The 24927-nt window shown below is 38.8% G+C and overlaps 1 protein-coding gene across 1 annotated transcript in view; it reads right to left on the bottom strand.

Annotated features, from left to right (window-relative positions):
* MACROD2 (mono-ADP ribosylhydrolase 2) overlaps window positions 1-24927 on the bottom strand; it is a 1971347-nt gene that overhangs the window by 88301 nt on the left and 1858119 nt on the right. Inside the window, exons 12-13 of the mRNA XM_044263475.1 lie at window positions 20180-20242; window positions 14674-14742 (exon numbers count right to left, since the gene is read on the bottom strand). Coding sequence (XP_044119410.1) covers window positions 14674-14742; window positions 20180-20242 — 132 coding nt within the window. The remainder of the gene's footprint in view (window positions 1-14673; window positions 14743-20179; window positions 20243-24927) is intronic.

Below are 24927 nucleotides of genomic sequence, written 5' to 3'. Positions count from 1 at the left end.
TAATCAGGGATAAAATGATCAACAACACAGACCTGGTCCTTTACCCCATGAAATTTAAGTTACAGTGGAGGGAGATGGACAAAGGGCAAGTATGGGAAAAAAAAAAGAAAAAGAGGTTTACAAAGTTATAGATAGCAGTAAGTATAATGAAGTGATAAGAGGGGCTTGGGATAAAGGTTTAGTAGAGAAAGGATCCCCCTAAATTCACCCTAAAAAGATGACCAGGGAAGGCCACAATGAGCATGAAACATAGTGATAGGAGAGAAGGTTCTGTGAGACAAAAATGGAGGGACAAGGAGAATTTATCATGGTGCACCTTACAGTTACTTTTTTCACTTTTTACTTTTTTTCCTTTATTACCTTGATGGAAGCACGCAGGTATTACAGGAATTCAAGACAGAGGGGGAATCTGTTTATTTTGCTTTGTCTGGTAATGGCAGTAAGCCTCAGGAGCCATCACCTTTTAGTTGACTTGAGAAATGAGATCACATTCAAGTACCATATATGAATATGACCATTTTTTAAAATCTATATAGGTTAGCTAACTCACAGAGGGTTCAAATATATACACTTGACCTTAGACTCATTAAAACCAGCTGTCTATATAACTCAAATATTGAATTCCAAGACCAAATATAAGAAGATATCTGCCAACAGGAAAACCAATAAGCAAACTCATGAATCAGAGTTCTGTTTGAGCCTCTGTCGAGCTATCTGCTCATTTAGTAGCACATGCAAAGACCCTGTTGTTCATGACAGGTGTCCTTTTTGAGGGAACCACTTTAAGTTGTGATTGTGGAATAAGGAAAGATACAAAGAATGAATAAAAATTATAGCATGATCCAACTTTAATATGGCACACAAAAATCCCAAATTATTATTAATTAGAACTGGGCATTACTGTCTTTGGAATATAGCAGAGCACAGGTGGCACAGTTGGTTGCGCATCCGACTCTTGATTGTGGCTGAGGTTGTGATCTCAGGATCCTGGGCTCTATGCTCAGCAGGAAGTTTGCTTGAGAATTTTCTCTCTCCTTCTCCCTCTGCCCCTTGGTTGCCTCATTTACAAAATCAGGGACATAAAATAAAAATAATATTGACAATGACTGTAATAATAATAATACCACTCATCTCTAGGAGATACTGGGTACCTGTTCAACAAATCCATTTCCCTCATCTTAGTCACATGGGAAGGAGAAGCCTGAAGGACTCAGGAAGATCTGTCCTGTAGCCAGGCGGGGCCAGGTGACTGAGTTCTGGTCAACAGAAAGTGGGCAGAAGTGCTGGGTGCTACTCTTCAGTCCCGCCATAAAAAAAACCCCTGCTGTGTGCAACCCTTTTTCTCTCCTCTTTAGCTGCTGACTGGATGTCAAGACTCGGGACGACCTAGGGGGCTGCAGGCTGGAACTCACAAGCCTCCATCAGCTTGAGTCCCTGGATGACAGCTTGGAACCCTGCCTTCCACTGTGGACTTTTTGGATGTGAGAAAACACATTTCTCCTGACGTTTGTGTTACAGCAGCTAGCATTACCTAACTCATAGTCCATCTAAAAGAGTCACTGAAAGAGTTAAGAGAGATGATGATGTTTGGGCATTATATTTTTCCGACTGCCATTTATTCAAATCTACCTATTTAGGATCTCTGTGCAAAGCTCTTAGGACACACAATTTCTTTATTCATCTGAACGCGTTTTCAAAATAAAGGAAAAATTAGCAAAGATGACATGACAGCTAAGATATTTTGAGGGGGTGGGGGAAGAATATGATTATTATTTTTTACATCTCACCTCCATTTTTTCCCTCTTGAAAAACTAGCAGAAAACTTGTGGAAACAACAGTCAAATCCAGTTTCCCAAGGGGTGATAGCTTATGCTCAGGAAGAATTTTTTCCTTTTATTATTTTCCTCCCAGAAATCATATTATGTGGTCTGATAAGAAGATAAAATCTTTGCAGTTGTAATTGTACTTAAAATAAAACAAAACAAAACACAAAAACCAACCAGGGCATATGGTCACCTTATGGACCACAAGTAAATTCTTTACCCTTGATGAAGAAGAGAGATTGTAGAGTTGAAAGTATGGTTCAAAGAGGAGACCCATTAGGTAGGAGGAGGGGAAAGGAATTAAAGATAGAAAAATTGATGTTTCACGGAATAAAGTGGGGGCAGAGTCTGCTAAGTTCTTTTGGCTAAACCTTGGGAGAAGTGCTAGAGAGGAAATGAGGAGGGGCTCAGACCGTGGACAAAAAATGTTGTCAAGAAGAGGAAGGCCTAAAGGTTTGCTTCAGCAACTCCTGTCTTCCCATTGATCCTGGGAAATACTGATAGTAGGTAACACATGAGTAGCTGTAGATACAAGTTCTCTAGACTAGTCTACACGAAGTCCCAGAAAGCAGAAAACAGGAAGCAGGAAGTTGCAGGATGAGAAAATATGGTTGCTTTTTCCCCTGAAATTGAAAAGAGGGATCCAGAGAAACCCAGTTCTGGATGCTTAGAGTGGTCTGAAGTCCGTAACTGTCTACTCTGAGGAAGAGGTCAACAGAAGTCAACCGAAAGGTTACTTCAACAGAAGTAAATATGGAGGGAATATTTAGAACTGATTCTCATACCACTGTTGGCATAGACAACATTTATGGATAGTTGGTAAACTGAAGGCGTTTAATAGTTTTTGAAAGACTTCGATGAGTCTGCCACTATTACGGTAACATCCTAAGTCATAGATCAAGCTGGGAGAAAGGCTGTCCCAAACAGATTTATTTGGGTCTCAAAACACAGTGTGTGCACACGATGTGTGTGTGTATATGTGTGTACATGTGTTGTTTTGTGTATGCACATGTGTATATGAGTGTTACTGTCCCTTCTGCCTGTCTTTCTACTTTAATTTAACACATCTGGCGCAAAATGTCAGGGCAAATTTCCAAATGAAATAAAAAGACAAACTTTTCAGTAAATGCCAACGATGCTTGTTAGGAAACCTTGCCTTTGTACTTGATTAAAATACCTTCCAGTCTCTACCACTAGCTCGCCAGTTATTACTTTCTTTTTGTTAAGGAATGCAGCAGTTCTGAGACACTCTCTGTCTTTCCCTCTGACTCGCTCTGTCTCTTGCAATAAATATACCCCCCGGGAACCATGGTGGAAAGAAATAGATGACAATAAGAATCATTAGGAATGAGGCAGGACAACATATTTCTGCTCATGAAAATATCTATTGTCAAAAACTATGATAGGCTACATCCTTTTCTGAAACTTGGAAGAACGTTTCCTCAGTAACACTGTACTACCACAAATTTAAGAAACTCAGACCTCATTTTTTAAAAAGTAATTCCATCGTTGCTTACTTTGTCTTATAATAGTGAGTATGATTTGTTGAATTCAAAACTTTTGTTCCTTAACTCGTTTGGATAGAATGTGGACTTGTTTCCCAAACTATGTTTTGTTGGATTTAAAAATAGTCTACCTATAAATGAGTGAGAAGCAAACATTTTTTAATGAGATTTGGTGAATTATTGTGGGAAATGCCATATGCTTCCACTTCACCAGACCTTCTCAGTGCCTGTGAGCATGTTGAGACAAGTGAGAAAACAGAGAAATCTGTAGAAACTACTCAACTCTGTCTAATCTTGTAGTTTCAAACATTTTGGCTATAGAAGTCTTTTTATAAGAACACTGATTAACATCCTGATGAATACTATAAAATTTAAACATGGGAATGTCTGAGCAAGAGCCCCATGATTCTCCTTGTGAAAGTGGAGTCAATTCTTTAATATAACCTTTCTCTAGTGTCTTTGCTCACTTAGAATATGATCACATCCCTTTGCACATGAACCACTGTCAGGATCTCTGTTGTTCAGTGTAGTCACATTCATCCAGTAGCCAAAGTACGTATCTTCAAAATTAATTTTAAATCCTTTCAAATTCCTTTAAAGTACAACATTTAGTTGTTGTTTTTTTTTTTTAAAGATTTTATTTATTTATTTGACAGACAGAGATCACAAGTAGGCAGAGAGGCAGGCAGAGAGAGAGGAAGGGAAGGGAAGTAGAGAGCCTGATGCGGGGCTTAATCCCAGGACCCTGGGACCATGACCTGAGCCGAAGGCAGAGGCTTTAACCACTGAGCCACCCAGGTGCCCCCAACATTTAGTTTTTAATTGAAATAGTAATGTATATGTGTTTTTTTTAAAAAAAATCACTCCCAAACTTTTTCTTTCCTTAACCATGTCCATGTAAGGATATAAATGATCCCAGAAGTAGTCTGTGTTTACTGCTAACCTCTGAGTTTTTATTGTGTCTATTGTATTATACTAGGGTATAAAAAGGCACAAAATTCTCTTGAAGTCATGGCCACTGGAAAATATTGCTTTTCTCCATATGATGCTAGAACTAAAAATTAGTTTCTCTCACTGAAAATATGTTATCATTGTGTAAAAGAAGGGAGCTGACCTTTGTTTGCTTTTTTCTTCTTCCTCTTCCTCCTCCTCTTCTCCTTCTTCCTCCTCTTCTCCTCCTCCCCCACCTTTCCCTCCCCTCCCCCCTTCTCCTCTTCCTTCCCCTCCTCCTCCTTCTTCATCTTCTTCTTCCTCTTCCTCTTCCTCTTCGTTGTCTTCTTCATCTTCTTCCTCTTCTTTTTCAGTTTATTTTGTTACTTTCTCTGAGGTACTTTGAGATGTACTCTAATGTGATCTGAATACTTTTTTTAATCTTTGGTAAATATAAATTTATTCCATTTATTTAAGGTAAAAAAAGTAAAAACAAAAACAATTCATCCATTTTTCCCACTCATCATCCCCCATCTCTGGCAACCACCGTTCTGTTCTTTGTTTCTATGAGCTCCATCTACCTTTGAGATATTGTGGATTTAGTTCCAGACCACTGCAATAAAGTGAATATTGCAATAAAGCAAGTTCAGCGAAGTTTTTGATTTCCCAGTGCATAAAAAGTTATGTTTACAGTACACTGTCATTTATTAAGTATGCAATAGCATTATGTCTAAAAAAAACAATGTATTTACCTTAATTAAAAATACTTAATTGTTAAAAAAAAAAGTTAAACATCACCTGAATTTGCAGCAACTCAGAATCTTTTTGTTGATGGGGGGTCTTGCCTCTAAGTTGATGTCTGCTGACTGACTAAGCTGGTAGTTGCTGAAGGCTGGGGTCACTGTGACAATTTTTAAACTAGCACAACAGTGAAATTTGCCATGTGAATTGACTCTTCCATAGACTGTTTCTCTGTCACATGTCACATCTTACCCATAGTTGAACTTCTCTCAAAACTGGAGTCAGTCTTCTTACCCCTACTATGCTTTATCAACTAAATTTATGTGATATTCTAAATTCTTTGTTGTCATTTCATAAGTCTTCACCAGGAGTGGATTTCATTTCAGGAAACCACTTTTTTTTGTTCATCCATGAGAAGTGACTCCTCAGCCATTCAAGTCTTTTCATGAAATTACAGCAACTCAGCTAAATCTTCAGGCTCCACTTCTGGTTCTAGTTCTTTTGCTATTTCTACCACATCTGCAATTACTTCCTCCTCCAAAGTCCTGAATGCCTCCAAGTCATTCAGGAGGACTGGAATTAACTTCTTCCAATGTTGATATTTGGACCTTATGATATAATACTATTATCATCTTCATTTTACAGAGGAGGAACTGAGGCACAACGTTAAAAAATTACCTAAAGTCACACAGCAGTGATATTGTGAATCCAAAATAAACTGAGGCTCATAAAGGCTGCATGACTTGCACCAAAGAACACAAAATTTTAGGGCTGTGAATCTGAAAATGGACCTCAGGGATGCTCATACTAACTTAGACCTATTTGGACTTAAATTTAGGTCCAGTATTGTGTGTTGGGGAAAGGGGTTGCAACCCCACTCAAATAATCCCTATATCCTAATCTGATGATTTTGTTTCCAAGTCTCACTCATCAGATTTTTAGAAATGCTTCCCAAGATGTCATAGAACTAAACTGAATGTTACCAATATATAATTACAGTCACACTTGATTTGAAAGAAAAATCATATATATGAAAATATAATTGTAAGGCAACTGCTACTTGACTTCCAATAGCCACCTGAGAATATTTTAAACTGCATTAGATAAATACACTTTTAAGACTAAAAAGAAGATAAATGATTTTACCTACTTTCACCCATTTAATCCAATTTAAAGCATATTTAATCAAAACATTAGAAAAGCTTATTGGAAAAGCTTTATCATAAATTAAGCATAAATAATGAGCTTTAACCATAGCAAATGATCTATATACATTTACCATTTAGAAGGAATTTATTTTGTTCTCTGATAGAGAGAACAAAATGTTTGGATCTTTCCTGATAGGGGAGAACTGTCCAAATGAAAGTGAAAAAACAGGGAAGTCTCTGCTTTGAATTTACCTTTGTGTTTTTCTAGCATGACGTTTTGGGGAAAATTCATTTCTGAAAGAGGAGAATTATGAAAGGGAATTCCCTCTATTAGGACCATTAATAATGTAATAATAATAAATAAGTAATAAATATTTTGGCAAAATGGCCATGATATTAGGACAGTTATAAGTGGCTCATTTTCTACCATAGGCTGTGTATATCCAATGTTGAGGATATACTGTGCACAAGTCACTGTGTTGGGCTTGGAACAGGGCATGCAAATGAATGAGACTGGGTTACCTGGTTTTCAGATATTGACATTCTAGTGAGTTAGAGAAGCCCTGTATATAACTAATATTGATACAAAGTGACAGTAAGCTTTGAAGTTTTACAAACAAATTGACAAGAAACTAGAAAGGACAGTTCACTATTGCGTGGAATGAAATGCAACGAGGAGGGGAGAAATCAAGAAAGGGGAAAATGTGCATGTCTTTCCGCTGCATCATCCAATATAATTCTTGTTATAAAAATATTTGCTCAGATAATTGTTGATGGAAAGAAGGAAGGAGAGAAAGGGAGGAAGGGAATGATGGAGTAAATGACTCATGAACAGATAAGATACTGGAAATGAATCTTTGAATCTTAAAGAAAACAGATGTGAAAGAACCAAGGTAGAACTTTGCACAGCAGTGGGCTTTGGGAAACCGCACACATGTGAGTTGGGTTACACAGTGGGATATGTGCAGATATAGAGCCAGACTATATGGTAAGATCATAAATATTATACAAAGGAGTTTGGACTTTATATCTGGTGGGGTAGATGGGAGAGTTCTATGAACACATTTCATCATAGGACCGGTTGCAATGTGGACCAAGTAAGTAGGCTCTAGACTCCCCTTGCTATTGCCTCAAGCTCACTGCCCTACTCACCTTGTTTGGGTCTTTCGCATGCTGATGATTACTCTGGACCTATCTGCATCCCACCTCCCTCAGGCAAGGAATACCTCTTGCTCCAAATGCATGATGTGGGAAGAAGCATGGTGTCATGGACAAAACATGGGCTTTGGGTTTAAGCAGACTTTGTTTCCAAATTCTGGTTCTACCTTTGGGGTAACTAGAACCGTTTCTTAAACTTTTAAAGCCACAGTTACCTGCAAATTTGGAATAATAATCCTGACCTTTTGAAAGTAATGAGATATTATTTTCCACCAACTGAACTGGCAAATATTAGAAAAGAACAAAAATCACAATTGCCAATGGAAATACCAATTGTTACAGCTTTTTGGGAAAGCATTTTGGCAGTATCTATTAAAAACACATACTCCTCAAAGGAAGAACTCACACTCTTGGAATCTTTCCCATACAAATAAAAGCACTGCTTATAAGGATATATGGGCAATGACATCTATATAGCATTGTTTGTATGGCAATAAAGTGGGGAAAAAGTGCTCCCTCATCACAGAAGAATAGCTGAATAAATTATAGTACTTCCAAGCCATGGGATATCACAGGAGCTTTAAGATGGATGAATTAGATCTACACAAAATGACTCAGAGGGATTTCCACAAAGTTTTGCTGCCTACAACAAAACCAGATTCAGAAAAGTATGTAGAAGGTGATACAATATTTATAAAAGAAGTTTATAAATATATATTAACCATGGATAAAAATTTTGAGCTCCCACTGTATATCAGGCTCTCCTGACATGTATAAATGGATTGACTCAATGTTCAGTATTCTGTGATGGATGTGTTATTATAATTCCTAGTTTCCCAATGAGGGAAGTGAGGTGCAGAGAACAAAGAACTTGCCCAAAGTCAGACAGGTCATGGTAGAGCTGGAGTCTGGACTCCAGAAGTTGGGATAAAACAATATAATTATATATACTTAATTATACTTAAGTATAATTAAATATACTTAATCAGTACATTTTATTCACTGAATTATTGGAAGGTGGGAAGTAAGCAAACAAGAAAAAAGAGGAAGTTGCATTAAAATCACACATTATATGATCAACTTAAGTAAAATTTTGTATGGGTGCCTATATGCAGAAAATGATACACGAAAGGATGGACTGCCCTCCAAATGTGAATGGTAGTAATCTCAGGGTGCTGTGATAGCTTATGTTTTAAAAATTCTATTCCATATACTGTCTTTGGTCATTTGAATTTTTTTTACAACGAATATACAATTACTTAAAGAATCAAAAGAGGAGTAAACTCTATTCATTGTAGAAAAGAAAAAGATTTGCATGCATTTCCATATATTGCATTTTTTTAACAAAAATGATCATGAACATTTACTAAGTTAAAGGATATTCCTGACCAGAACAGAATTTAAAGCTGAAAATGAAGAAGTGACTCAAATGAAGAAGGGTAAGTAACTTATTCATTCATTGGGATGTACAATTAAGTTATGTTAGACTATCAAAAGACATGGAAATAATTTCACAATCTATGTTGTATTTAAAAGACCGTTTCAGGCACCTGGGTGGCTCAGTCAGTTGAGCATTTGGCTCTTGGTTTCTACTCAGGTCATGATCTCAGGGTTATGAGATCAAGCCCTGCATTGGGCTTGGCACAGAGTCAGCTTGGGATCTCTCTCTCTCACTCCCTCCCCTTCTCCTCCTGCTTGTGCTAGCTCTCTCTCTCTCTCTCTCTGAAATCAATAAATAGTGCTCTAAAAATCTATCTATCTATCTATCATCTATCTATGTATCCATCTATCTATCCATAGCAATCTAGAAACAGACGAAGTTTATATATCCACATATTATACATGTTTGTTTCTAGGATTGAGATTATGGATGATATTTTTCATTTCTATTTTGCTTGTTTTTTTCACATAATAAACACCCATTACTGTTAAAATAAGAAAATAAATGTAAGCAATAAAAATATTTTAACCTTTTCCCAAGTAAATTAAAAAAAAATGAGGAATTTATTCTAAGGAACTGATCATAGAAACACACAGAGATTTATTTAAAATCTATGCACTGCATTTCCTTATTATTTATAATAGAGAGAAAACTGTAAATAACAAAATAATCTAACATTAGAATACTGGCTGTGTAAATTCTCAGACAACCATATGATGAAATATTACGCCTCCAATAAAAATCATGCCTTTGAGGAATATTTAAAGACATGGGAAAATATTCATGGTGCACTGTTAACTAAAAAATCAGAATGAGGAATATTTTTTCATAATTTATTTCTTAAAGGAAAAATGGTCATAGGCTTTTCCCTTTTATGTTCCCCTGCATTTTCAAATAGTTTACAATAAAAATGTATTGTTCTTATAGGCAGAAAAAATAAATAGTTGTTATATTAAAAATAGAATAAAATGCTATCTTTGGAGGGGATTATCAAAATGTAAATACCACTTCAATATCAGCTGGGAATAAACAGTAATAAAGCTGTTTCCCTCTCCCCCGCTACACAGATACACATTTTCCTCTTGCTTATGAGTCTTGGGTTACCCTTTCATGAAATGAAGAATACATTGCACATAAATGTAAAACATTGAGTGCCAGAGACACTCCATACATCTTAGTTCTTTCCCCTTCACTGATCTGCCAGAGGGCTATGACTTTGATTCCACACTTCAGACTCTTAAAATCCATGTGATAACTCAGGTGTTACAGTATATCCAGAAACTCTACCAACGCAGATCCAAGACAGGGGGCAGCTCTGTCCCACCATGTGAGAACCCTTAGTAGGGGGCTGACAAACACCAAGAATAGAACAAAAGCCTGAAAAAAATTAGACTTGCAGAAGCCCAAGAGGAATTTCATGGGTGGTACAATGTTTTCTTTCCCTGCAATGATTTAGATAGGAGGAATAACTTGGCCAGAAGGATTGGGAACCAACCTCATTTGGCCAGGCTTCCAGGGACCGCTGGCTGGGGACATGTATGCTCATCCCTGGCACACACCTGACTCTGCTTCCTCATATATAACTTCATCCTTTCTCTTTTGTTCTCCTTGCAGGGCTGACTCCTGTTCGAGCATTTTGTGACCTTGATGGTGTCTGCCACCAGATTAAGGGTTAAGAGATCCTTTGCCAGGTGATATCGCACTTCATAAACACCCAAACATCCATGATAGGACTTACAGAGCTCCAAAGGAATACAAGCTTGGGCGTGCATGCACCTGAGTATTAATTGATTTTTCTTTTAATATTAATGAGCATATGATTTGGTCTAGTTGACCTTCAAATTCAAATTAGGTACTGATTAAATAATAAGACAGGAGGATTGGGATGTGTTGAAACAGCACTTTTTTCTTCCCCCTCTGGGAAAGTACCTTGGCCTTGGCCGTGAGTAAGAATGAGCTATTAAGAGGGTTGAGACAACTAGAACAGAGAGTTCTCCTTGAATTAAGAATAACTGTATCTTAAATAATAGTGATAATAATAATAATAATAATAATAATAAAAACTTTGCAGCAGTTTCAATCAGAGCACTTGATATTCCTGGCATAAAGTTTACTCCTGTGTTTATCCTCCCCTTCATCGGAATGCCTCCTCATTTGTTGGTTTACAAGCCTTAACATTTGTAATCTCAGGTTTGTTTTTAAGGATTTAAAATATAAACTACCATTAAATAAACAGAATGTTTTTACCAGTAGAGAAAGAACTCCCTCGAGAGAGAAGTACCTGTCTGTTTTTAACTAACTTAAGAACTCCTATGAACCTACAGATATTTTCTCAGGCCAGCTTTACCTTGGAGTGCATTTCAGTTCAGTCCTGGCTGCTGCATCCCTGGCATCCCCACACCCTGGGGATGAATTATTCATCAACATTCCTCCTCCTCGCATTTCAGCCTCCCAACTCGACTCCTGCCCACCCGAGGTCTGTAATGAGTCATTGGGAACAGGTGCCTTCAGTCTGTAGTGCACAATCTAGCTCTTGATCCAACAGCCAATCAGTTGTACCTCCTTCTGTTAGCAGCGTGCATTGTTCCCAGTTATGTGGGGTAAATGGGCAATGAACATCCATTCTCGGTACCCAGTGGGAAATATGTCTAGAACATTTGAACAAAATCACTGGCACGGAAGACACCCCAGAAGACACTTTCTCTTGAAATTCAACTTTCACGGACCTATTTTAATTTTTTAAAAGTCTCCTATCCCAAACAATGTGACATCAGCCAGCTCATTTTTTGTTGGCTTGTTCTCAGTCCTCGCAGTTTAGAAGACACTAATTTCCTGGGCGAACCAAAGTTACAAATGTAAACCCAGCCAATCAACAAGCAAAGTGAGGAATAATTGGTGAGTCTCCAAATTTGGGGGAATTATTTTGGAGGGAGAGAGAGAGAAGGAGAGTCAAGGTCAGTCCATAATATCAGCGATTCTAAAAGCCAAGAAGATGCTGGGTCAAGATCTAAGTCTGGAACCAAAGGCAAGAAAGCAAGGGCTCCTTCAGGTCCTTTGGTCAGCAAAAATATTCTGCCATTTAAACTGGAGACCGTAACAAGCATTTTTTATAAGCGATCTTAAAACTGCAGAGCTCACAAATAGCCCAAGTGTCACCAAGGAAGAGCTATATTTCTGCATAAAAGCTAATAATGGCGAATGCTTGAAATGAATCTTCAACACATGTGACTGCCTTCTAATCTCAACTTGATCTCCGTCTTGGGAGGATTTCAATGGCAAATTCATTTCTTTTTTGTTCCAAGCTATGTATATGTCAGTCAAGATGCCAGTTCCACATGCATTAGACACTTGGTCTGAGTTTTGTACTGACTGATAATCAATCAAAAAAACAGTGTTCTCGTGTATATGCTATTTCAGAAGGAAGAGGCAAAAATCCTATCTTCTGTGTTCTATTTTTAATTGCAACTGGACTACATGTTAATGTGGATTTGAAAACATGTTTCCCCAAGATCAAAAGGTTAGTGGATATTAACAGTTTATTTCAGTAAAATCCCTAAAACTTCACATTTAATTTTCCTAGGGAATTGCATTTGTGATACGTGACAGAACTTGTTGGATTCACCACCACTAAAAGTTTCATGTTAAAAAAAAAAAAAACTAAAAGTATTCTGAGAAATTGATCCTGGCATGAGCAATTAATGGTGTGAGATCCTAAAAGCATCAAGAAATATCACAAACAGTGTTTCTACAAAGGTGTAATATCTCCAAACCAAACAGCTCAACAGGAAAAAATCTCAGCTTGAAGTACTTAAAGTAGACGATCTCTGTTTCCTAAACTCTGCCATTCAACTTCATGACATTAAAATTTTTTATCACAAGCTAAATGACTAGAATATCCAAAATTATTTGCCTAAGATGAACACCACTTTCTGTCTTTCCAGTGTGACTGACTCAGGTTTATTTCTCTCTCTAAGATGACCCGGGGTTTCTTATCAGAACCTATGTGGATATCTATGTTATTACATTTTTAGATATAAAAAATGGCTTTAGAACCAGAGATGTAAGAACATATGTCTGAGTAATATGAAGGGGAGAATTAAGGGATTCATTTAAAAAGTGGCAATGATCAAAAAAAGAACCACTGAAAATGACAGTGTGGTATATGCTCGTTGGGCAACACAGTTCCCCCTTCAGGAATGAAGAATTTATTCTCATTTCATAATAATAATGAGAATAAATGAAGAGTCTACAGCCATACCACCCTGAACGTGCCCGATCTCGTCTGATCTCGGAAGCTAAGCAGGGTCGGGCCTGGTTAGTACTTGGATGGGAGAATAAATGAAGAATTTATTCTCAGGTGCAGGCAGCCCTCATTCATCTCAGGTAATCAAGATTACCTCAATGGAAAACCTCTGCCTCATGTAAGGCCATGCCCCCTTCCCAAGGTAACCAATATCGGGTGACTTATCAATGGAAGGTCTTACTCACCTGACTCTTTCACCCCAGATGAGACATCTCAGAAGGGTCATGTTATCCTCAGACTAGCTGTGGCTTCTGTTGATAATGCCTTTCAGCTCAACTTCCCTCTCTACCCAGTTCTGCTTTGACCCTTTCTCTTTCACAGGTGTTGATTCCAAGAGCTCTCCCTAATAAATGTTTGTTTCCTAACCTCCATCACAGAGTCTGTCTTTGGAGAGTCCAATCTGTACACATGCCAGGTGAAAAGTTTGAGCAATTGACAAGTATGTGGTATTTTTTCAAGGTAGATACTATTGTTGTTTTCACTCCACAGAGGAGAAAACAAAAGTATAAAGAGGTTAATTACTTGTCATTACTTGTTAATTCCTTTAGTTACTTGTCAAAGGTTACATCGATTTTGAGCGGCAGAGACAGGATTTAAGCTTCAACCATCTAGACCCAGAGTTCACAATGTTAGCAAGTACTCTCATGACACAGGACACCTCATTTAGGAAAACCCATATACCAGACAACATAAAATGAAAGGAATTATGCAAACAACTGAGTATTAAAATTGTAAAATGACTTTGATTTTCTAAATAGTGGTTCAAGGAATAGCAAGTATCAATGTCAAGTATAGATCTATTTTCATATCACTCCAAACTAAAACAAATGCATCCAGCATATTTATCTAAAAGTTCCAAGTAGATTACATGGGTTTACCAGATGCCCATTTGTATAAATACAACAATCTAGTCTATAGAGGGGTTTTTAATAGCTACCAATGACAGATATAAAAGAATATTACCTTTTTGTTTGGGGACAGTTAATCAGGGTGAGAGAAAAGAAAGGGCTATTACATTTTCCTTCAGATAATTTTTTCAACTCTATCATCTGCACATGAATGTCCCCACTATTTCTCCCTTAAATTTGTCCCTAGAGTTTAGATTTTCCTTTACTTTTTTCTTCTCCTTGGGGATACCTGGGTGTGCAAAATTTTCTCATAGTAACTGTTCATAAATGAGGGATGATCCTCCCACCAAAGATTTATTTCTATAGAATCCTTTCAACAAATTTTCTCTCTTATCATGTCTGGATAATGGAGTCCCCAGTAGGTGGTTTCCAAATGCCGCTCCTTTGTACTTATACCTAATGAGTAGCTGTAAACAGCAGAACTACCTAATTCTGGTGTTTCAAATAGGCAATCTTCCTTGAACATAATTTCTTTGATTATTTTTCCTACTTAATAAAGAGTTACTTTTCAGAGGAACAAATGTAAATGTATATATAAATTCTGAAAGGGCAGAGACGGAATAAAACAGAGTGGCCAGGATATTTGATTGTGTTGGAAATAGAGGTGCTTGAAGAGAATTAGATAGATTGCTCACTGCTTCATTTCCCCACAAAAACATAATCCAAATGGTCTTTCATGAGTTTTTGAGTTTTCGATGTAGTAAGTGGTCTCATACCTTCGTCTTTACACACTTCAGCAGCCTCTTCTGAAGCAGGGCTGGGCCCAGTTGCAGCACTGACGCCATCTGTACAGCAGAAAGAGAAACATGGCCTCAGAGTTAATATTGTCAAGATGGAGTTTCCCTGAGATATCAGCTCACACCAGTCAGAATGGCTAAAATCAACAAGTCAGGAAATGACAGATGCTGGCGAGGATGCGGAGAAAGGGGAACCCTCCTACACTGTTGGTGGGAATGCAAGCTGGTGCAACCACTCTGGAAAACAGCATGGAGGTTCCTCAAAATGTTGAAAATAGAACTGCCCTATGACCCAGCAATTGCACTACTGGGAATTTACCCTAAAGATACAAATGTAGTGATCCAAAGGGGCACGTGCACCCGAATGTTTATAGCAGCAATGTCCACAATAGCCAAACTATGGAAAGAACCTAGATGTCCATCAACAGATGAATGGATCAAGAAGATGTGGTATATATACACAATGGAATACTATGCAGCCATCAAAAGAAACGAAATCTTGCCATTTGCGACAATATGGATGGAACTAGAGCGTATCATGCTTAGCGAAATAAGTCAAGCGGAAAAAGACAAATATCATATGATCTCCCTGATATGAGGGAGTGGTGATGCAACATGGGGGCTTAAGTGGGTAGGAGAAGAATCCATGAAACAAGATGGGATAGGGAGGGAGACAAACCATAAGTGACTCTTAATCTCACGAAACAAACTGTGGGTTGCTGGGGGGAGGGGGGTTGGGAGAAGGGGGGTAGGGTTATGGACATTGGGGAGGGTATGTGCTTTTGGGTAAATTGGAAGGGGAGATGAATCATGAGAGACTATGGACTCTGAAAAACAATCTGAGGGGTTTGAAGTGGCCGGGGGGTGGGAGGTTGGGGTACCAGGTGGTGGGTATTATAGAGGGCACAGCTTGCATGGAGCACTGGGTGTGGTGAAAAAATAATGAATACTGTTTTTCTGAAAATAAATAAATTGGGAAAAAAAAAAAAAGATGGAGTTTCCCTGGCTGTGGCATGCCCATCTCCCCTGGAAGTGTGAACCTGTTTAATCTCTAATACACTGAGTGCCCTTCGAAGGGTCTAGGACTTGTGACTCTCTTTTGTAACCAACGGACAGGAATCTTCCATTAAACCAGAGCCCAATGACAACAAACTTTTTTGGTGAGGAATACTCTTCACTGGTCTTATTATGCTTTGGCATTTTGCTTTTTCCCCACCTCTAAAAGAAGGGTACATTTCTTTTAGTGAAAGATTGTGAAAGCATATCCTTGCAAGTCTCCACAAAGTGCTTTTATGTGTGTGTGTTTAAAGTTTGGTTTTTCTTAGCACAGCATTTCTGCTCTGTTATGTCAGGCTGTCAAACTGCATGGAGCATGGCTGATGGCTGTCAGAGCAGAGGCCCAAGAGAAGGGGATCATTTGCAGGAAAGCACCAAAAGCCGTTTGGAGATTTCACATCACCCAAGCATACAGTGGGGGCTAAGGAACTTGGAGGTCCTTGTCCCCCTCACAACTCTAATGAACCTCATCAGAGTTGATCTTTCCCCTCAGTATCGTAAGTATGTGATATGGTGACTCCACTCATATTCCAGGATAATAGATAATTAACTTACTAACATTAAAATAATAAATTTATATATAGATTTTCAAAGTCACTTGGAATGGTCAATATTTCACAATTGAAGAAGGAATTGAAAAGGAATATACATTCTTCATGTAGTAACAAGCTTATGGAACTCAGGAGAATTCACACACCCATGACAATTAATATTTGAAGACAAATTGCATTTTTCTAGCAGCTCTTTCCTTCTTAATGCATAGGACTATAACTTGCAGGTCGTGTCTCTATTGGAAGAGAGAATAAAATTTTTAGTAGAGGAATAATTGGAGAGGATAAATCACTTTCTTTTGGTAGGTGACAATTGCCTATAAAAAGAAAAAAACAAACAAAAGACTATTAACTTTCCCTTGGTGTTACATCTTCCCATTTGCCCTTCCTTTCACAGTACAACTCCTTAAAAGAGCCGTCTGTGTTATTGTTCTGTACTTTCTCACTTCATAGTCTCCTCATAACCCACTCCACTGGCTCCAGTACCCATCTGAGGATTTTCTGAGAAAAGATGCCAATGACTTCCCTTTGTGAAATCCAGTGATCATTTCACTTTCTCACCTTACTTAATTTCTCAGTAGAATTTCACAGTCTTAACTCTTCTTTGTGAAACACTTTCTTTCTCTATTCTGTTGCCACCTATCCGGAAGTCTTGGTGTCCCAAGCCCACTGTTGTCTTTATTTACATGCTCTTTGTAGTGAATCTCACCCAGAACCCTGATTTTATCTTATTTAAAAAAAATTTTTTTTTCAGAACCATGATTTTAAATCTCGTTTATATGCCACGTGAATCTCAAATCTGTATCTCGGTCAACATCTCTCTAGAATCATCATCTAATCTATCTAACTAGCTAGCTTCTTGACATCCCATATGGCTAAGTGTCTTCTTTTACTCTGGAAAAAAGTCCTTTTTACTCTGGAAAAATCCTGAACTACTAACTTTCTCAACAAAATCTATGCCTCACAGCCCGTCTTCCTAATATTAGCAAGTGGCACCATCATCCACAAAGTTCCTGATGCTAAAAATCTGAGAATTATCCTGGATTCCTCTTTCCCCCTTACCCCTCATCTGAATCCATCAACACATCCTCTTATCTTTATGTCTGGAATATGACACATCAGTCCATTTTGTCTCCGTTTCCAGAAACTGCCATCATGTCTTCCTGCTATAGCCTTCTAACTGGTGACCCACTTTTACTCACAGGTAAAGTGAGCTTGTTAAAACTTCAAAACTTCCACTGGTTTCTTTGTAGTTCTAATAATATCAAATCTTCAATAGTCAGACATTACCTGTTCCTATGAAATTTTTTTAACCAAATCTTACACCATGTTCCCCCTAACACACCATGCTCTAGCCACTCCAACCTTCTTTCTCCAACATGCTAAAATTGGTCTTGAGGCATTGGCATTGGTCCAATGCCATCTAGAATGGCATTGGATGGTCCTCCATCTAGAATGCTCTTCCACCAATGAGGAGATCCTCATTGAGATTTTATTTAACATCTCTTCCTCAGGGAGTCCTTCCCAAATCCAGCTGATGGAAAGTTGTCTTCCCCTCATTTCTTCTATCTACTCCATTTCTCCACAAGGCTTTTATCACCATCTTGTGTGTTTTTGTTTAGTGTTTATTTCTGAGGTTCACCTGTTTATTTCTGAGATTCACCCCCCTCCCACTGCCAACTTCACCATAATATAAGCTTCAAGGAGGCAGGGTTATTGTATTTATGGTTTGTCGATGTATCCCAGTGCCCAGAACAGCGCCCGAGTCAAATAGACCTTGGTATGTATTCGTTAAATGACTACTTGAAACTAATAATGTACTATATGCTGGCTAATTGAACATAATAATAATAATAATAATAATAATAAGACTATTTGAGGAATATTATCTACAACTTCAATTTGATTGAATTGTGACAGCAGTCAAACTGTGCTGGTTTGAGATTGTGTTTTTCATGTTGTGGAAGAGGCCCACAGTTATATAATCAAAATTGAAATTGGAAATCATATTAATTGTAAAGGAGGTTTTATCATTTTTGTTATTTTGGAAGAAGAGCAATAGATCAGAAGGGCTTTATTGACCAGGACCTCATCTTTGATCTTTTTGCACTTGGATTAGGAAGGCTAGGAAATGAGCCAGAGCAGACATAACCATGGATACTGACAACAGCTAAGATCAGAGATGAATTCTGCCATGATTTGGGCCAACCAGCAGGCTCACTTGGAAGACCAGAGGAGCCCCTCAGGGGTGCCATTAGGACTATTCTTTACCTTGAGACATAAACATACTGTGATGATAATGCTATCGATCCAAGGGGTAGAGAAGAAGACCAAAGCCCCACCACTCTCTGCTGACAGGTGATCCCAAATCCAAAAAGAAACTGCCTGTTCTCAACAGACAAGCTAAAAAGGGATGAATAAACAAACCACAGGCAAATGCGGGCACGTGTGTGTGTGTGTGTGTGTGTGTGTGTGTGTGAACAAGGGTGGGGAAAATCTATGCTGATAAAGATAGTTGGGGACAGAACAGTGAATGAATAAAACCTGTGAAATCTCACCAGTCAGAGAATGGCCTCAGCTGTCAGCAGTTAGTTGACTAACACTTGTCAGCGGCCAACAGTGAAAACAGTGACAGCTTCTCACACAAAACTCATCTTCCGCGGTGTATAATGATGTGTGGGTCGGGAGCTGGGGTGGGGAGTGGCGGATATCAACAGTCTGCTGGATCAGAAATTCAATTCATTGCAAGGACTATGTTTCGGCCAAGGGAGCCCACTGACCCAGCGGCAGCTACACAAGGTCCTTGCTGCTTTGCTTCAGTGCTTTCTCTGATTGGCCTTCTTCAATTCCATCTTCCAGGTTAATAATAAAAGATTCCAGTTCTCTAGCAAAACTTCCAAGGTTAATGTAGGAAGTTTTCAGTGAAAAACTTATCATGCTACCTGGTTGATTTCCAAGAATTGAGCATATGGCCTGGGATGTGCCTGGCACACATCAGACGGTGCTCACTCTTTCAAAAACGCCCCCCCCCCCAATGGGGCTCAGGAGGACGTGGAGACTAAAGAAAAGATGGGTATTTTGATTTGGGTGGTGTTGATAACAGCATAACTGTGCCTATCAGTCTTTTAAACGAGAGCGTGACTGAGGACAGAGATGGATAAAAAGAGACGAGAAGCTAAAGGTGGTGACCACTTCTTCTGCCTTAAGAGCTACTTCACTTAAAGATATTCCATTCAGAATCTACAATAGAGAATCTATAAACATCCAATGGACACATCTGTTCTTAGGGAAGAGGAGATGTCAGGAAGGCTTTGGATCTCATGCTAGGTCTGGTTGTGAGGTAATCGGGCTCCATGACACTGTGTCCTACCACCCCTAAAGAAATAACCAGAAACACGGCTCTTCAAAGTATAATGCAAAGCAGTAAAGAACATCCTACTCCTCATGGAGGGAAAGCCTCTTATTTGTTTCCTTTGAACACTTTGTATTTTATTTTTTCTCCCCAAACTAAATCTGCTAATTTTGAGGTAGCCAAGTTCTGAGGTAGCACTGCTCTTGCTCCAAACTTTGCCTGTTGCTCTTAGAGCATTTCTAAGCCAAGTATTGTTACACAGAAGAAGAATGGAATTGGTGAATGGGGAATGAGAATGCACTCTTCTGACCGGAAGCACTGTCACCTATAGTCAGTGGAACTGGTGGCTTCTTGAGGGACACCTACACGAACATGGCAATTAACCTGGTGAAAAGGTATAAGCATGTCTAGAAAACAACATCTGAGTGAAGTTACTGTTCATCTCTGTGGATAAGGCCTAGGAGACTCCTCAAAAAATAAATAAATTAATAAATAAATAAGTAAATAAAATAAAATCTGAGCCCACCTGCTTCTTGGCTCTGCTCTTCTGTTTCTTCTGTATTTTGTTTTTCCTCTGGACCATTCTCATCTTGCAAGAAAATCACAGAGGGGGAAGAAAAAAATACATCAAGTCAATTTATGAAATATCTCTTTATGGCTAATAGGCAGCACTGAAATTAATTGTAACCAATGTAGCCTGACTCCCAAAGCAAGACAGAGAGATGAATCAGAGGCCTGAAACAGAAAAATTACCTACATAAATAGGTTCCCTTCTTACCTGATTTGTTTGATGAAATGTTCTACTATAGTAAACCAAATTCACTCAGCACTCCTACAAGAGTTCTCTCCTTGCACAGCATTTCCCAAAATGTAGTACTGATCTTAATTCGAATCTGTGTTTCTCCCTTGACGGAAGCGATATACACTGTGCAAGGAGATTTGCTTGATTAAGCTTCTATGACTCCTTTTCCTGTTTGATATATGTTGCAACAATATCTTTTAGCTAATGTACACATCTATGCTATGAGATACTTTGTCTTGAAAAGACTACATTGGTCAAGGGTACACCATAGTACATAACTCCTTGAAAAACAAATCACTGGGCAGGTTTGGTGATGGCTGTGTGCTAGAAACTGGTTAACATTTTCTTTTGGCTTAAAATGTGTAATATATACCGGTGGATTTATGGGTAAAAAAAATAAACTTTTCAAAGGCAAATAAAGGCATGATTTTCTACCTCATTGCTGGGAGAGTTTCCAAATCTCTTCTTATTTGGAAAATTTTTTAAAAAGAAAAATTTATATAAAGACACCGGAACAGAACATAAAGCATGTTGAGTACAGAAAGCAGAGAAGCAGAAGTGAGTAGCATATATTACTATGGGTTAAAGATGGCCATTGATCTTTGTCTCTCAAGAAATGGAATTTTCTCTCCTCTTCTTGAATCTGGACTGATTCTGTGACTAGATCAGTGAAATATGGAAATGATGTCTGGGATCCCCAAACCAAGGCCTCAGAGGACTAGAAGCTTTGACTTTCTCCCTCTGGGAAGCCAGTCACCATGTTGCAGAGATGCTCAGACTAGCCCCCTAAGAGAGAGGCACATGGAAAGAGAGTAGTGCCATGTGGCAAAGCACTGAGGGGCCAGACACATGGGAAAATCCTTCCATACCTTTCAACTTAGCCCAGCTGCCTGCTGCATGCAGGCAAACCATGACCTCACCAGCACTACCAAGAGCTGAAGAATCACCCAGCTGAGCCCTTTTCAGAGTCTGACCCATCACCAGGCTCAGATCACTTAACCTTGTTTTGCTTGCTTGCCTTGACCCAGCATCCATTCCTACTACCAGCTCTTAATCCAGAGGAGGGGAATCTTCCCTAGAGGAGGACTCAAACAGGAATGCTCAAACAAGAGCCTCAAAAGCAATGGGAAAACATTTCACCAAGTTGCTCTGAAAAAGAACTGATCAAAGAGAGTTGCAGATGGGAAAACATTTGGAATTGACTGGAATGAAAGAAAAAAGTTTATAATACAGTGACATAGATAAATGAGTGAGTGAATGAATGAATGAATGAGAGTGGCATTCTGAAATATGGAAAAAATACTACCAATGAAAACATAATTATGTATACAATTCCCTCTGCCCAACACCTGTGCTATCTGTCTAGAGGGATACAGGCTAACTTTGAACAGGAGAACCCGAGGCAGCTCTATAGGTACCTAGACCCAATGTTCTAAATGGCATATTTACAGTACCGCTTAATGGTCTGACATTTGCTCTGTTTTAGTTCTCCAAGCAGATGAGGGCATTGGATTTTGCTCTAGGAGGGAAACAGCCATCCTTGCTGCTCTTGCTCACTTAACAAGGCTAAGTGGGTGCTGCAGCACGTGTTAAATCCGTGGGTCAGTATATTCCCCCTTCCTCCCACCAAATGGAGTCAGAATCAACCAGGAGAAATCTGCCAGCTTTTCAGTCTCTCCCAGTGGACAGTCTTTTTAACAGAGATTTCACAATAGGTTTTCAGTCCGCAGTGACAGGCTGCCTTCAAAATGAGTCTGGTTACCGAGTTTCCTTGAGAGTAAAAAGCCTTCTTGCGCCAGAGGAAGATAAGAGGGCAAAGAGAAACACATATTCAGTGAGAGGAAGGTGAGGAGTTGGTTCTAGCAGTTCAAAATGCATGAGCGGGACATTTCCATTCAGACCCCTGAGGCCGGCTTTATAACAATAAAAACCAGTCTGTTTTCCTAAGGTACCCCGACTGGGTTTTTACCGCTCTGCATTTGCGTGCCGTCCCACTCCCTAACACACCCACCCGAGGGACATGCTCTTGGTTCCCACTTTGAGCCTTGACTGCAGGATCCAGTTTCAGTATTTCTGCCCTACAAAGAAAACTCAAGAAATGGCATGTTTATTACCGAGTAAGTGCATTCTAGAAGAATGCTGGATTTGCCATTTGAGTAACGTGGCCTCGGAGGACAAGGTACCTTGCTTTCATCCGTCTCTAGACAGTTCACCCTCAGAGCCAGCAGGGGGAGCCAGCGTAGAAGTCTCGCTTTCTAAGCAAGCGCTCTCCCGCAATTAGATTTAACATTCCTTTCACTCTTTCAGAAGGACACTTTGGCTGGCTTATAACTTTCCATCCATTTAAAATGCCTCAAATGAGTGGGTTCTTACTGAAACAGGGGTCTTCCACTGGTAGGGGGAAAAATCCCTTTACACAGTTACCGGTAAGTTTTTATTTGATAAGGACAAGCTTTCCTTTTCATCAGCCTTGTCTGTCTAGCTATCTTCACAGGAAGCTCATAAACAATAAAAAGTTAAGTAGAGTGGCGAATATAAACTTGTGGTTTTTAGAAGGGATTTAAAAGGCTTACAATAAATGTGAAGAAATATAGGGAAGTGACAGGCAATTCTGTTAGCTTAAAAAATGTCATGCAGAAGCTAAATTCTTGTAGTTAGTACGCATTTAAGATCACATATTTATTTCAGAGAATAAATTCCCATAGCATTCACGGTGCGATTCACATCACATGCTATTTTCTCAAGCCAAAAATCATGGTAATCTGTGAGCATTTTAGTTGTTGCATAATTTTTGTTTTTCACTATTCACTATTCATTCTTCACTCTTTCAACCCATATTTATTGAGCATGTACTACATGCAAGGATATTTCAGCAATTTTATACAAATAAAATAAGAGACTCCTGCTGTGAACTGAATTCACGGACGCAGTAGGAATGCATTATTTGTTGGATGATGACAAGACTGTAATCCATGTTTATTTCTGCATGAGAGAGATGCACAAGGGCAAACTCCCAATGTCATGGCCACAGATTACTATCCTGATATGTGTTGTTCTTTTTGTGAACTGTGCATGGGAAGAAAAAGGGGAAATAAATCCAAGCAAATCCATCCCTGCTACTGGAGAAACAACCTGATGTGTGTTGCCTGTTCATGAACTAATAATCTTTCTTACAGAGGTGCCGACATTTCCAGGCACAGACAGAGCATATACCACTGAAATACAGTGGTTTGCAGATTAGATCATTGGTCCTGATTCTTCAGTCCCCTGTAATGGACTGGACAGTTAGTGTTCTCCCGCCGTAGGCAGAGAATACATCCCAACCCACTAATGGGTTTGATCAAGTTACCTCATTTAGCAAGTGAAATATTAGTGCACACAATGTGAACAAAAGGCTTAACTGTGTTGCATAGTTGGACTTGACACCTGTGTTCCTGACATTTGTCATGACAAGAAGATGGCCCTATAGCTGCTGGTTTAAAGAGGATGAGAGATATGTGGAGCAGATCAAACCCAAGGTATGACTGGGAGCCAAGCCCAGGCAAGTCACAGCTTGAAACAGAACTGTCCAGCAGAGCCCAGCCTACATCATCTGAATGGTAGTCAACTTGCAAATCTGTGAGCATGAGAATAAATAATTGTGTTGTAAGGGACTCTATTTGGGGGTCATTTGTTATACAGTATTATCATGACAACAGCTGATTAATACAAGTGGTATATTTATTTTTCTCAAATCAGGAAGGCTCAACTTTTTTTTTAAGTCAATCCTCTTTTGTTTATAAAGAAATCAGTCTTTAATTTTAAATTTTGCCACCCAGCTAACATTTCCATCTCACCATGTTCCCAAACTCTCTAGAATATACACACATAAAAAATAATGTTAGCTTATATAAGAGAGGAATGATCTCAAAAATAGGCACTTCCATCAATTATACTTATGTCTTATGTAATAGAGCAATGTGAGTAGCAGCGTAATACTGGTTAATATTGCTAATATTTATTGAATACTGGCTATGTTCTGCTCAGTGTCTAAGTACTTTGCATAGACCATAAAATTTAATTCTCACAGCAACCCAGTAAGCATGGTATTATTATTATTACTTTTTAAAGATTTTATTTATTTATTTGAGAGACAGAACATGAGCAGGGGGAGGGGCAGAGACAGAACACTGAGCAGGCAGCCCAATGCAGGGCTCAATCCTAGACCCTGGGATCATGACCTGAGCTGAAGGCAGATGCTTAACCAACCGAGCCACCCAGGCACCCCTGGTATTATTATTATCCACATTTCACAGATAAAAAAAATTGAGATACAGAGATATTAAGTAATTTGCCTAAGATCCTTCATTTAGCAAGTGGTGGCAGCAGGGTTTTGAGAATCAGCTGACACCACAGCCTATTATTCCCTTCTTGGAAACATAACTAATATTTGTCTGGGTAAGATAAATTATGGGAGAGCAAATATGTGGAAA

The sequence above is a fragment of the Neovison vison genome, chromosome 8 (assembly GCF_020171115.1).
Source record: "Neovison vison isolate M4711 chromosome 8, ASM_NN_V1, whole genome shotgun sequence".
Taxonomy (NCBI): Eukaryota; Metazoa; Chordata; class Mammalia; order Carnivora; family Mustelidae; genus Neogale; species Neogale vison.
This window is presented reverse-complemented; position numbering and strand designations above follow the sequence as displayed.